The sequence below is a fragment of the Labrus bergylta genome, chromosome 16, assembly GCF_963930695.1.
Source record: "Labrus bergylta chromosome 16, fLabBer1.1, whole genome shotgun sequence".
Lineage (NCBI taxonomy): Eukaryota > Metazoa > Chordata > Actinopteri > Labriformes > Labridae > Labrus > Labrus bergylta.
Genome location: NC_089210.1, coordinates 8,849,854 through 8,864,436, shown reverse-complemented (window position 1 = coordinate 8,864,436; position 14,583 = coordinate 8,849,854). Strand labels below are relative to the sequence as shown.

Here is a 14,583-nt window from a genome sequence, read left to right as displayed (position 1 = left end):
TATTGTGCTGTTACTGTGAGTGTTGATATGAAGTTTGCGTTTGTAGGCGGTTGCCTGACATGAGAAAGGAAGTGGTAAAAACTTCCTGTCAACGGATGAGGCTATGCTGATGCTTTTTAAAGGGAGCTTCGTGCAAGTAAACATCGTGTAACATCTTTTTATTAACAGACTTTAATTCAGCATTTGACATATAATCTATTGGATTCAAACAGTGATATCATTTCAATAATCATTTCAAAACATAGAGACAATTTTATTTATGCTCATCTATGGTGGGGTAATAATGTGTTTTGGACAAAGACAAACAGATATGGGTAACAAATGTCCACTTACAGAGAAAGAAAAAAAAAAGAAAGATTAAACAAAAGACAACAGATAGCACAACAGGATGAATTGGAGTGAAACACACAAAAAAACGCTTTAAAAAACATACAACACTGAACACATTATGGAATTGATCCACTTGAAGAAGTTCAGGTCAACTTGAATTAGCCTGGTTGAAGACAAAGACAAAGAGGACAGGGGGTGGAGAGCAAAGATAATGAATAAGGAAATAAATATTTTTACTGGTTGATGACATGCACAAGACTGCAGCAAAGTCTGTGCAGTGCTGCTGATATAACACAATACATTTCTATATGTCACTCATAACAAACTCAGACGTTTTTTTATTTTCATGAAATGAGAGAAGCTCTTTAAATAAGGAATAAACGTAACATCAAAATGGATCTGATTTGAAAATCTAAGAACTTCTTTGGTGGGGTTGTAAAAAGTTTGATGATGTTGAGTCAGCATTTCTGGTGATTTGAGCTAGATTAAATGAGGCGCGCAGGATAGACGGGCATTGAAATAATGCCGGGAAGAATTGTATTTGAAAGTGGAAAAGTGTGCATGTTCAATAAAGTTCTGTCTGCCCCCTCAGGGAGAAAGAGGCTTAGCCCATCTATGCGCCACGTTGTTGCGGAAGCAGTACTGATCAACCGTTAAATGGTGTTTGCATGATCTGTGGCTGTAACAGATAAATTTATGCCCCTCAGCATTTTTTTTAAACAATGAGGTTTTAGGTGCCACACCGCTTTTGACACTCTGTTGCTAGATGGCTTACTGATTAATCTTAGCGCTGAGCAGCTATAAGATGATAGATTGGTGGATGTTAAGACATTATTGGTTGTCATGGGCACACATATTTTACTTTGCTGAATAAAAGAATCAGATATGTTGTGCTTTTTTTGTTGGCATATACTGTTGAATAGGGGCACACATGACACAAGGAGGTGAATTTAAACAATCTCGGTTTAAGCTTGACCTAAGAAGGATTAGGTGTCAACCGTCCCTCATTCTCACCTTTGTATCCGTTGCCAAGCGCACCATCCACTCCTCCATATTTGCCAGTTTGATCTCCTGTAAAAGCATCAAACCCAGTCATTGTTATGCTCATGTAATAATAGATGTGCTAAGAATAAATACACAGCATCAGGAAAGAGGTTTGACTGCTAAATAAAACCTAACAAGAAAAGGTTTGGTCAAAGGTCATGTAGTTGGACTCAGCCAACTCACTACATCGACATGTATAGAGACAGTTGTTGAGTTCATTTTTCAAATGAATCTTTAGCTGCTTTGTTTCAATTCACTCAGACAAACATTTGGTTGTTGAAAGTAAAATTAAAAACTGTGAAAAAAAAAAAATATATTGCTTACCCAAGGCATCTTGAGTTGCTCCTAGCTGTGCGCGGTAACCTTGTCAAACATTTGAAAGAGAGATACATTTTTTTAAATGTATAAATATATATGAAAAAACGTCTAGAACAATAGATGGATTAAAATGCACAATATAAGAATACATAAATATAATGATATAAAAACCTGTGCAGCATCTATCGCAAAATATTATAGAATTGACAGAGTATGCTGTTAACATAATAAAATATGAATTTAAACTTGTGTACAATATCTATCATAATCAAACTATAAAATTGATCTTTAAAATATAAGAATTTACTCAGGGAGGTTGATAGAGGTTTTTCATGTGTTGTGTTAAAGAATTAAAAGTGTAAAAAGGCACAGTGTCTCTGGGTTAGTGCATGAAAATTCACCTGTTTGCTGAGCTCCGAAACCTGCACCAGCCCCTGAAACAATATTAATGAATTGAAGATGAATTGATAAGGTGACAATGACAATGACATGAATTGATAAGGTGACAATGACAAGTCATGATAGAAATAGTGCACACGTGGAAACATAACACACATTTACACACAAACACACACTGCAGATCCTCATGGCCTCATGGCTCAGAATACAAGACTTTTAAAGATAAAGGTAGGGGACAAAAATGACCCAGTTTGTGGGTAATCTGGTCTGTTATCACTAGTTGTTGCAGTTTCAGTTCATGTTGTCCTTTTAAGATCAGTCATTTGTTCTCACGATAGCATGATTATGGTTTCCAGCCACAAGATTATCTGTTAAAATAAATAACCCACCCACTTCGGAAAAAGCAACGACCAGAAGTTTTTTGGGGGGGGGGGGGGCGGTTTTATCACAAATGGTTTCTCACGGTGTTCAGCTCACAGACATGCATTCTCACCAAATTTGTTGGCGGTTTTTGCACCTTCTGCACCCAGGGCCAGCTGCTGAGCAGGATATGGGTAGCCGGCATCAGCTGAGGGGACAAGTTTGTTAAGCATGAACGTTTCTGAAAATCTCACACAAGATGATTGTTTGTGGCATCCAAAATGAGAAAAGTGTGAGTTTCTGTATTTCATTGTTGGAGTTGAATTCTTTTCACTCGATATCATCTTGCACTAAATGTAAATGATACACACCAACGTTTCAATGCAAACACTTGAGGATCAAGTGGAAAAAAAACGAGTTAACTTTGGTATGTTGGGGCATCTGTTTTTAGGAAGGTAACAGTATTTGTACATGTCTCGAACTGTCACAGTTTGGACGCCATGGTTACGGTGCAGTCATACGATGAACAGGTCTTGGTAGTACACGCATGGCAGTATCCACACCTCCGATCCAGGTGGTGGTGATGCTGGTAACTGTAAACCGTCCCCCAATTTTCTCCACAGTGTGGTATGTCATTGAAAACACTTTGAACATGCTAATGAGTATTAGACACTTATCCCTGCTGATTTTAAAAAGCCTCTGGATATGACAGCAGAGAGGGGTAAAGACGTTTCTGAAGCGAATCCATCTTGAGTCTATTAGTGCTTATGCAGTTATAGAGAACCTCGGCTAATGGTGTGAACTAAAAGTGTGCATGTACGATCCCGTGCGCACATAAGACAGCACTTGAGTAGTCCTGTAGTGGTGTACACGAGCTGCTACATCCACTGTTCAGTAACCGCAGATGTCTGGATCTCTCTTGGCCCTTAAAGCTATGTGATTGCACATTTCATAGATCATCAAAGGTAACAAAATTGTCTATGAGCATAGGTGAAGCTCTCACCCTCCAGTCCAGTAGGGATCACTGGAGCATTCGCGTAAGGAACCTGAGCAGCTCCTCCTACTGCAGAAGAAAAAAAAAAAGATAAGATAAAACAAAGGGACTCATATCTCTGATCTGTTTCAACACTTTCATCTGCACACTCTCTGCAATCCACTTCTTCAAGTCTGACCCTCATGAAAAGCCACACTGACAGAAGCTTGACTAATAGTGTGGCAGAAGGATGAGGTGGTGTCAGCAGGCTCACCATATTTGCCACCAGGGGATTCCAGGCCTGCACCGAGCGCTCCTGAGAGAAGAGAAGAGGGGCTTCAGTAACTAGCTTAAGAGCATCACAGAAAATATATCCATACAGAGCTCTTAGTAGTGGACAGAAGGATGTTGTGTTCCCTTCGACTTGTGAATGAAATGTGTTTTCCATGTTTTTAGCTGCCATTTTATACTACATTTTTGTCCTGATAAGAGCTCTCCTTCCATGTTAGTGTGAACAAACTTCAACCATTAGAAAGCCTGACAATGTGACAATTTTTTTGTGTTGATATATGAATCAGATTGTGCAGCCTTGGTGGAGGCATTCCCACTTGCTTGCAGTATTTCCATGTGTTGGTTTATCAGTAGCGATGTTTGGCAGCCAGAGGAACACACAGTGTAATCTGTGATGCTGCTCCACACTTAAACCTCTTACCATACGCCCCCTGGACCTGCCCAGCATAGCCGCCTGTACCGAGGGCTGGGAAAAGTCAGAAAAACAAAAACATGCAGGTCAGGAAAGGCCAAGTCATTCACGAATAAACTGTGTGAAAAGCATCTACAGGAGCAAGAAGTCAGAACACACGCGGTTAAACTGTTAAGCTTCTATTGATAAGAGACAATAGCTACACCCAGTGGATAGAAGACCACACTGGACATGTTCATTACTGGTTGTGTGTTTCCTTGATGGCCTCTTATTTCAGCTGTAAACCATCACAGGTTAATGCTTCTACGGGTTAGTGCAATCACCTGTTATGGATTTGAGCAGGTTATAACAAGGGCTGCACAAACGCTCGGGACACAGAATCATGATTCTAAGAGCTTTTCTTAGTGAAAATAAATGTGGGATCACTCCTACAAATATAAATTCATATGCCAATGATTTTTAGTTTTATAATTGCAAAAATAATTTGTGCCAAATTATGCAGCCCTAGTTATAGCTCCTCAAATGTTTTACCTTCACTCTTTCTTGCTTTGTGTCCTGCACCATCAGTTAACTCTGCAGGGTAACCAAGCCCTGAAACATAGTTCTAATTAGCATTATCAATGTGTCTCTGTGCTGTGGGCAGTTAAAGAAGTCTGAGTTCTCCCAAACCCCCCCCTCTTGTTGTTTCATGAATACTCACCAGCCCCGTAACCGTCGCTGTAACCATTCCCATAACCTGTTGAGAGAAGATGCTGTATGTTTAAGCGTTAAACATATAGAGTTAAACTAAACAAGTAAACAATGTTTGTGACGTAACGGATGTATGCTTGTGACCAGTACCACAGGAAAGCAAATTTAAAAAGATAGTAGTTTGCATGCATGTGAAATACCTGCAGACATCGCCTTTGCAGCATCTCCACCTGCAGTTGGAAGAGAACAAAGACCGTCGCTCAACATAAAGGATCGGCTCGTCTTTGATTCTGATTCCCTCTGACACCAAACTAAATGAAGAATGACCCTCGCTCCTAGCAAGCTGAACTCAAGCTTCAAGGTTTTAGATTAGATTTTATAAAAGTGTATTTTTTATTGTCTCCTATGCTACCCTTGGTAACTCTCAAAGTGTTAAGTTTGACTTGTATCACTTGAATTTCCCTATGCATGTACTCATAGGTTTACACTTACCGTAGCCATTGCCTGCCATAGCACCCAGGTAACCAGTTACTCCCTCACCATAGCCTGAAATAACACACATTCAACAAACGTTATATATGACACAAACTTTCATATTCTCTCTTATTTTGTTAGCAAAAAAAAAAGCCAAAATAGAACTTAAACGGTTAATGGAAAGCTTCAAAGAAAACATTTTGTTGCTCTGAGAATAAGTTCTCTTCTACTTTTTGAAGCTACTAGACTGGTTCGTATTGTCAGTTATCAACTAGAAAAAAAAGGGAACAAAATTTGGCTTTGCATTCGGAAAATGTATTCAGGCAGATAAAAAATCTTCATTTTCTTCAAGTCTGTGTTTTTGAATAAGCGACTACATTTGCATAGAGTTGTTATATTTGTGGAGGCCATAACAATGAGCCCATTAAGAAGTGTGATTGGAAACGCTCCAGAGAAGAGTCTGGCGGTATAATTATTTTACAGCCTCACCAGGTGAGATCCCTGCAGCACCATGGGGATATCCACCCTGTCCAAGAGCAGCAGCAGCTGAAATATTTTTGGAATAAAGTGATGAATCAATGAAGCCCTACATCTAAACAAAGAAAATAAGAATACATCAAAATCTGCATCTTACATCCAAGTTTGCCAGTTGCACCGAGGTATGCTCCCTGTCCCAAACCTGTAAGAAGAAGCATAGAAATACTAAATAACAGCTAGCATCAATCTACATCAGCATCTCCAGCTGCTAGTGACAAATTTACATCTGTATCATGAGTCATCAGGGCGCAAAATTAAACTGTCGATCCACAGGCCTGCAGGCTTTTAAATGTTATAACTGTAATCTCAACTCTATACATAGCTTTAATTATATACAAAATATACTTATCTTATCACCATTTAGTCAGTTGATTGTGTTAATTTTGTGTGTTAGTGCCCAACTTTACCTGCCCCATAGCCCCCATGGCCCCCATAGTTTCCTGCTCCACCCATGTAACCTGTGGAGGAAATGAACACGGTCAATGCTGGGGGATAAATGCTCACGATCCCTTTTAAAATATATCAAACAATAGTGTCAGTAATTGAAGGGAAAACGCATGGGTATCCATGAATCAGCACTACATTTAGTTGATGGTTGAATCATACTTTAAACACATGATAATACTCAGACATAATAACCCCGCCTTATTCAGCTGTTTCCATATACAGAGGACACACAGGCTTTTAATTCAATATGTAACATGTGCAGCTGATGGGTGAACAAAAATAAACACACACACATAATGGATTCCTGCATCTTTGCCAGGGTTGGATGGTTTTTAACAACCTCTTTTACTGGACAATGGCGCTCCTGGACTGAATCCTAAGAACCACAGCACCAGAGGCTGAATCTTTTTTTAGCATCTCCATACAACTTCAAACACGCATTTCTTCTTATTTTACACCGCCTTATCTCATTAAACCTCTATTTTCTTTTCATCTTCCTGTAAAGAACGTCTGTACTGAATGTGAGTCCAAAATGTTCAATGCAATAAAAGTTTGTTTAGCCAAATAATATTATACAAGCAATGGTACAGACACACAGGGACATGCAGGTGACAGTTTACTGTTGGTTTACTCTAACAACCCCAGGCACAACAGGAGCACTTACTAAACACAACAAACTAAGACAACAAGGCACAAACAAATGAAGATATTAAGGTGACACCATATTTATACAGGACAACATGACAGCAGCTGTGGGTAATGAGCTTGTGCCTAAAGCTTCCTGATGCATAATTTATAATCATTATGAGCAAAGAGCATTGGAAATGGTCCCTATTCACCACATACAGACTTTCCACATCAGATATGAGCTAATCACATATTAACTGATTATTAAAAATCTTAAAAGTCAACCAATAATAAACACATCCACTAATGTGGTAATGTGAAAAAAAAACCTAATAAAAATTGGAGCTCTTTGACATACCAGACAAACATACCAGCAGAAGAAGAAGCTTTAGATACTCTGAGTTCAACATTTTTTATCTAGCTTTTATCTAGCGCCAACGCTAACGCTACCATCACAACACCTTGACGACTCATATGGACTGATGACAAGAGAGACAAAGGTTTGGGTGGTCAGATAGCACTTCAGTGTTGTCTTTGTTGCATTCACCCAAGCCGTAACCTCCTGGGCTAGAAAGATGGAGACAATACTATCAAAAGTGTAGTACCTTTACCAGCCACTTGAAGCTGGCCTCTGAAGCGAGTGGATTCACATAGAGTTGCATTGAAATGCCAAACTTAACATCAGAATAAAGACGTTTTCAGCCCAGAACAAACAAAGGTTTAGGTCTCTAAATGTTGCTCCAAGAATACAAGATGACAACAGCCAAAACACCAAAGTCTGAGCTTCAAAATACAAACTAACGAGTATGCCACTTCTTTGAATACTCTATTTTCTTCCACCAAACGGCAGGGAAACAGAAAGTGAATCAATGTGAATGAGGTGATAATGAAGACAGCTTCCATCCGGCAGAAGACATGTTTTTCATCAGTTTGAAAATGGCTTATCAAAAGTTAGAAAAAAAAAGCATAAATCACAGGAAAGATTATGAGATATGCCACTTTCTGAAGATAACAGTCACCTAAAAAGGGGTTCTTGGTAAATCAAGATAATAAAAAAAAAAAAAACACTCTTACTTGTTGCCTGGTTACGCCTCCCAGTCTGTCCTGGGATGCTGAGAGCTTTTGACTTTGCGACATCATGGTCAGTATGAGAAAAGGGTATTTGTTCCTGACCATCAACAGTTACACCTTCACCTTCTTGCCTTTCTATTGAGGTAATGCCTAAACTTTGGGTTTCACTTCCACTCACAGGTCCTTGGTTCCTCGCTCCTTGTACCTGAAGATTAACAGAACCAGGACTAAGGTTTTCTACAGCAATGCTCCCATGAATCCTAGGCCCTTTTGTCTTCTGGGAAGGCCCAAGGTCTTTGACAGCCTGCCCATCTGCTACGGCAGATAAATGGCTTCCGGTTGCCTGACCATGTGATAGTGAGTATATACCACTTCTGACATCTTGAATTTGTGGGAGAGGCAGTCCATAATTTATTTCGCCTTGTGCTTGTTGAATTGTGTGTCCAAGGTGTTTGCTGTCCTTATCAGCATGAATCCTGGGAAATAAACTCGGAGTCCTCTGCCTTTCTGACCCAAGAAGCTCATGGCGCTTAATTTCCAGAACACCTGATAAATCTCTAGTTGGTCCACAGTTTGGGCGTCGCTGATTTGGATGGATTAATGAATCATATTCTCCTGTATGCTGTACCTGAGGCGAACCCTGAGTTCGGATATTGGCTTGAACAAGTGGAAGTTGCTGTCTTACACTTCGGGCGGCAAGTGTGGCTCCATGGTTTGCTGAACGCCTTCTTTCTAAAAGCATAGGATCATAACTTTCGCCTCCTTGTGCCAGAACCTTTCTTTGTTTGTCAAGGGGTGTCAAAGGTCTAAGACTTGATGACTTAACCATTGGATCAAGGCTTTTGACCTGTCTAAAGCCAGTGTCAAGAGCAGTGGGACCGAGTATGTTGCCTCTCCCCATACTGGGCGTTTCAAGTCCAACAGTCGTGTCTCTTTGTCCATACAAGTGACTGCTTTTTTCTCTCTTCAGATCTTGAACAGCCTGGCCCAGATTTGCCATCTCAGGTCCACCCAAGTCTGCTGTAGACACACCTGGCAGAGAAATATCATCAAGTATTCATGACTTCTTGGAGGCTCAAATGCACACTTTGGTGGTCAGCGGCAAAAATATTCACTGTTTTGTATTTCAGTTGATGTGTGTATTGAAGCATTCAATGCAATATAACACATCATCCACAACGGGGGTAATTCAAGACCAAATGGAATTGGACAAAATCCATTATGGTCTGATAGTAGTCCAGTTTCAAAGGACTCAATCATCACCATAATAAAGAAGCGAGTCAACAAAGAGACGACATACAACCATGGCCATTCTTTGGACGACACACACAGCAATTGTCTTGAGTCAGAGTGATGGCATCAACAGATAAAGCATGACATGACAACAAAATGCAGTCAGCCTAAATTGTTGAAATACCATGAAACACATAGGAACAAAACAAAGACAATCCCTGACTCAGAGAGCATCAGTGTGTGACAAAGACAACTGATAAACAAAGTTTAGTAAACACTGATGGGATATGAAAGCAGACACCGACACAGTGCACAGCAAACGTTTCAAAGAGAAAAAACATTTGCCAGCTGATAGAAGTACTTCCAAGTTTTCAGTGCATTTTCCCTCATCATGTCATTTTTTTTAACTCCAACATCCATACTGAAACCAAATTACTATGGGCCACATGAACCCAGTGAGAAAAACAGCAAAACAGAGGAGATGACAATAAGATAGATGTGATTTCATGCAAACCAAAGCCTACATGAACGCAACATCTGTTACCCCAGTTTCACAGAGGTTACAGACAAACAACACAGAACACAGACTAACAAAGACAACAGCACTCGGTTGAGGTTGTGATGGTTTTACCAGGTTTTTGCTCTTTAGCCTTGTGTCCAGTGTGATACCCAAGTCCAGCTCCTAATGACGGCAGATAGTGGAACTGTCATTAGTGTCCTTCAACAAGTAAACCGACACTCATGACAACAGTAATCCTGGAGAGGCCTGCGGTCTTCAGGCTTTTGCAAAGATGCACATGGAATCATTCAACAAATCTGATAATTATATTCTCTTTTTTTGGAATCAGTTTAATCTGATTCTTAACCCTGTGCTGTGAGAAATAAAATAAAAACAATCACTCTAGCGTAGAAGAAGAAGTAGCAGGGGGTTTTATGGTTAGACCTGATTCATCACTTACCTGGCCGGGCTCCAGGATAAGCGATGCCGGCTAAAGGTCCGTATCCTGGCATGAAAACAAAAAGCCAAATTCAATGGACATCAAGCACGTCTATAAATCTTGACATGCACTCTGATTACATCATTTGATCCTCAGGTTTTCTCTGTTTTAAAGGGATGCATGATTTATTAGCTATGATAGTCTGCCCCATAGATCATGTTCAGAGACAATGAAAGAGTACCACTTAGCTAAAATTTATTAAACAAACAAGGAGGGGACTGACATGATTTGTATTTCAATCTGTATTCTTTTATTTGCTAAAAAAAAAGAAAAAAATTGATCATTTAAATTCTAAAATAATTCATTTTTGATAATTACTCACCCGGGTGAGTACCAAGACCAGCGCCGTAAACTGGAAAATAAACACAGTTACTTTTAAGTTCATATTTATATTCTGTTCATCTTTATTCTTGTCTCCTTATAACAGTTTTATGATATGTGTTATATCTTCCTCACCACGCTTTCCTCCCTGGCCCAAACCCAGTCCCAGTCCATTAGTTAGTCCAGCCCCCAAAGGCATTCCAGCACCCAGATTTGCACCTAAAATAACAAGAAAAATATTATATAAATCATTTAAGCTTTATTAATATATACATCAAATCAGTATTCTATCAAAGCAATGAAATAGAGATTTTTAAAAAGCTGTTTGATAAGTGGTTATGTACCATAGGCCCCTGGAGTTCCATATCCACCTTGCCTCAGGCCGGCCCTACCTCCCAATCCAAGAGATCTGTAACCTCCTGTGTGAAACAATAAAAAGAACACATTTAATAACGGTGGCGAGTACCACAGACAGAAAAAAAGGATAATCATTCAGTAGCATTAATCCAACTTTAGTGAGACATTATTTCTCTGCATCAATACAGAAAGTGTTCTCTTACTTCGCATTTCACCTCAAGGATAGAAAGAAAATCCCTTTTTTTTCAAATGGGGAAAGGTCCTTCACAACTGTGTTAATTTATCTGTGCCACGAAACAGGCATTATATAAATGTGTGTTGAAGAAAACTTACCAGCACCAAGCTGAGCCCCTGAATAACGTCCAACTAAAATATGAAAAAAAAGAAAAACACAGATTAAGCATATCGAAAATGAATGTGCACAATGCCCTACACAGTATGTTAAACAGAAGTTAATCATACGTCCAGTCTTCATTGCTTTGCTGCCATATCGGCTTCCCAGTGCTCCAAGGGCACCTGCAACTGAGAAACGTGGAAAAAGAAAGAGTCAGATATTGTATTAACCACTCGAGGCCCAATGGAAGTGTAACAATTCTTAGCCTTAACCTTAAGTCTTTGCCTTTCACTATGTTTGGTCAAAGGATTTATTACATTGTAAATGCTTTAATTATAGTTATATATAGTTAGTTATAGTTTAATTATGTTTTATGATTTCATTCTTGATTTTATTTTAGTTTAATCGCATTCATCATAACCCTGTAGCTGTAACAGTTTTAATTAGGTCGTTTTGAATATGTCTCCTTCACTGTCTCTCGAAGTAAAGGCTATATGTATGTATAAGTCGGAGCAAGAAATGTATGTTATGTATTATGATCCATTATGACTAGAACATCCAGAAGTGCTTTGACATTTATGTAGGCTACCATCAGGGCTGTAGTGCAATTTGTAAACCTGAGCAGTGCGCTCACTTGACGCACTTGCATGTGTGTTAAAATGTGTTGATAAACTTAAACTAGCCTACATGTTGTAAATTTGATGTGTTAAAAAATATTGTTTTATAAAGCTTAGCCAATGGAAATAATAAATGTAATTAGCCTAACACTTAAACTGTCTTCTGAACAACACATACATATTTTATGATAAATCTGTGCACAAACCAGACTGTAAATATTGAGGCACAAACTTATGACTCAGTCGGTGAAGGTGTTATTATTCATATTTTTATTAATACTAGCCTATTTTTACGTTTGATTATAAGCTCTTTCACTAAATAACAATTTGGTCTTTTGTTGACGTGTTAAGAAACTACTTACCTCCAGGTTTTACTCCAACGCCAACACCTGAAGAAAACAAAACGCAGAGAGGAGGAACTTAAAAAACAAAAATGGCAATCCATGTTCACTAGGAGCCTAGATCATTAAGATAATTTTCGATACAAACAAATTCCCAATAAAATTTAACTTTAACTTTAGGTTATACATTTCACGGTCATACAACCCTTATTCAAACTAAGTAAAAAATAGAGTAAATAAATAAATAAATAAATGAATAACCGTTGTGAGTTACCTCTCACTGGCAACACTCTCCCCCAGGACACAGTTTGTGGTTGAGGTTTAACCCCTGTGAAAAAAATGGTAATAACTTTATAAAAAAACATTGTGGTCTACTTTTTTCTGGCATTTTTTTAGAAGGACAATAATGTCTGACACATTAAGAAGTAGGCCTGTAAAAAATAAGAAAATAAAAACAAAAAACCTTTTGAAAATTGCACCAACTGCAGATAAAATCACCAGCTATGATGTGTGTTTTTACTGTGCATTCGTTTTATAGAAATGATAACAATAATAATATTAACAATAATGTGAGTAAATGTGACTAAATATTTAACTTCTGTGCCTTTAAAATGTGTAGGCTACATTTTGGCTGAAGGAGTAGTTGAAGGGGTACATTGATATTAAAATAAACTTCCTGTTTACCGCCTTAATTGTTGTCACAAAATCAAATGTTTTGAACTGACCTCCTCAAATATAATCAGAAAATATTGGAAGAGATATTTACTGTAGATGACAGCAACAGGCCTACAGTTGGCTATTACGTCCACATTAGTGTCTCATGAATACTGACACCTGACCAGACAACAGAAGTAGAGAGGAACACTTATCCATTGATGTAAAACACAGGATCAGCCAAATTGGAGCGACAGCTTGGAGCCTGTATTTTTTTTTTTCTCACATTGGGTCGTGAGATTTTACCAACTTCTGCCATCTTTTCATCTAATCCTTTGATTCAAAGGTATTAGATAATCAAAACCACAGTGACTTGGCAGGATGATTGTAGGAGGGGAGGGAATAGAGTCTTTCTCTCTCAGTCTCACAGACATGAGATGTAACAAGTAAATGAGAGTGAGGCAGTGCAGGTCCAAGACATGAGAGAGCTCAAGGGGAAATCATACAATATATGCATTATGTGATGTGAAGGTGTTACTCATAATGAAAAGAGACATTAACCTCGTTAATGCTATCCGTTTGTTTGCAAAAATAACCATTACATTTAACAAAAAAGAAATTTGCAGGAATTATCAGACTGTGATTTACATTTTTGGTGAGGTTAAAAATTGGCAAGTCATTTTCATTTAATTTTACGTATTTTTTTAATATTCCCACTAAACTGAAATGGATCAACATAATCACTAATATATACTGTAAAATGATAAGTAATACTTTTACAAAATGTATAGAAGACAACAGCAAAGAAAATAGAATGTGATTTGGCAAGAGCACAAAATAAACATGATCCTCATGACAGGTTTTTGCTGACATGATATTTAAGTCATAGATGGACTTGTATGGTGCCTTTCTAGTCTCAAATAAAACTTGTTACTTTTTTACACTACATGTCACATTCATCTATTCTCACCACATTCACTCACAGATGGCAGAGGCTGCTATCTGAAGAAATATTCCATTTACACACATTCACACACCACTGGCTTCGCAGCGGGTGCAATTTGGGGTTCAGCGTTGCCCAAAGAAACTTCAACATGTGACTGCAGGATCTGGGGGATCGAACCCTCAACTTGCCATGTTGAGTCACGACCGACTCTACCACTGAGGTACAGCTGCCACAATTAAGACAATCTAAAAAAAACAACTGAAGTATATTTTTACCTTAGTTCACAAATACTGTCCTGTAGTTTTGTTATGTGTAATCATAGACTGTATGTAATCTGTATCTTACCGCCTTGCAGAGTTTGCTGAGCCAACCAGAGAACCAGAGAGGTCTGGAGCAGAGTGTGACCCAGCATGGTGAAGGAGACCTGCGACAAAAAAAAAAACCTAGCAAAGAGATCAACTGATGAACAGATGAGCTTTAAGATTGATTCTTTCGGCAAGATGACCACCCCAATGTCTTATATATGGTATTCACTTTGATACACTCCCACTGCCCGGTCCTGCCCTCTGCACACACACACACACACACACACACATGCTGTCTAAACAGGGCAAAGTCAAAGGGCCCGGCTTGGTCCAGTTCCATTAGCAGTGAATAGAAACACACAAGGCAACTCAGATGATGTATTTTCACCTGCACCTGAAGATTCACACGACTTCTGTGCTTGCCGCTTTGTACATAGAAAATAGGACGTATAGGAGCTGATGTTTGTGATAACAGAAGATACAGTTGATCTTTTACTATATGCT

At 38.7% G+C, this 14,583-nt stretch overlaps 1 protein-coding gene across 4 annotated transcripts; it reads right to left on the bottom strand.

The window, feature by feature from the left end:
• Window positions 1-141: 141 nt before the first annotated feature.
• Window positions 142-14,278, bottom strand: LOC109992894 (uncharacterized). 4 transcript variants are annotated; one of them, XM_065964946.1, is made up of 26 exons: window positions 14,120-14,278; window positions 12,449-12,502; window positions 12,196-12,222; window positions 11,345-11,404; window positions 11,216-11,248; window positions 10,870-10,944; window positions 10,661-10,744; window positions 10,527-10,556; window positions 10,166-10,210; window positions 9,838-9,888; window positions 7,977-9,005; window positions 6,236-6,286; window positions 5,926-5,970; window positions 5,781-5,837; window positions 5,310-5,363; window positions 5,018-5,047; window positions 4,828-4,863; window positions 4,659-4,718; window positions 4,137-4,181; window positions 3,699-3,740; window positions 3,455-3,514; window positions 2,585-2,659; window positions 2,094-2,126; window positions 1,699-1,737; window positions 1,345-1,401; window positions 142-493 (listed from the first exon to the last, which is right to left on the bottom strand). In XM_065964946.1, exons 1-26 carry the CDS (start codon window positions 14,184-14,186, stop codon window positions 489-491), a joined length of 2,244 nt encoding a protein of 747 aa, XP_065821018.1. In that variant the 5' UTR covers window positions 14,187-14,278; the 3' UTR covers window positions 142-488. The 4 variants fall into 4 exon arrangements, with proteins under 4 accessions (XP_065821018.1, XP_065821019.1, XP_065821020.1 ...); XM_065964947.1 differs by lacking the exon at window positions 4,659-4,718; XM_065964948.1 differs by lacking the exon at window positions 7,977-9,005.
• Window positions 14,279-14,583: the final 305 nt, after the last annotated feature.

Excerpts from the sequence above, each read along its gene's own strand:
- LOC109992894 (XM_065964946.1), bottom strand. The coding sequence starts at position 14,186 with ATGCTGGGTCACACTCTGCTCCAGACCTCTCTGGTTCTCTGGTTGGCT. Across the intron at positions 10,745-10,869 it reads TGGAACTCCAGGGGCCTATG|GTGCAAATCTGGGTGCTGGA; the intron begins GTACATAACCAC and ends TTGTTATTTTAG. Across the intron at positions 6,287-7,976 it reads GAGGCGTAACCAGGCAACAA|GTTACATGGGTGGAGCAGGA; the intron begins GTAAGAGTGTTT and ends TTTCCTCCACAG.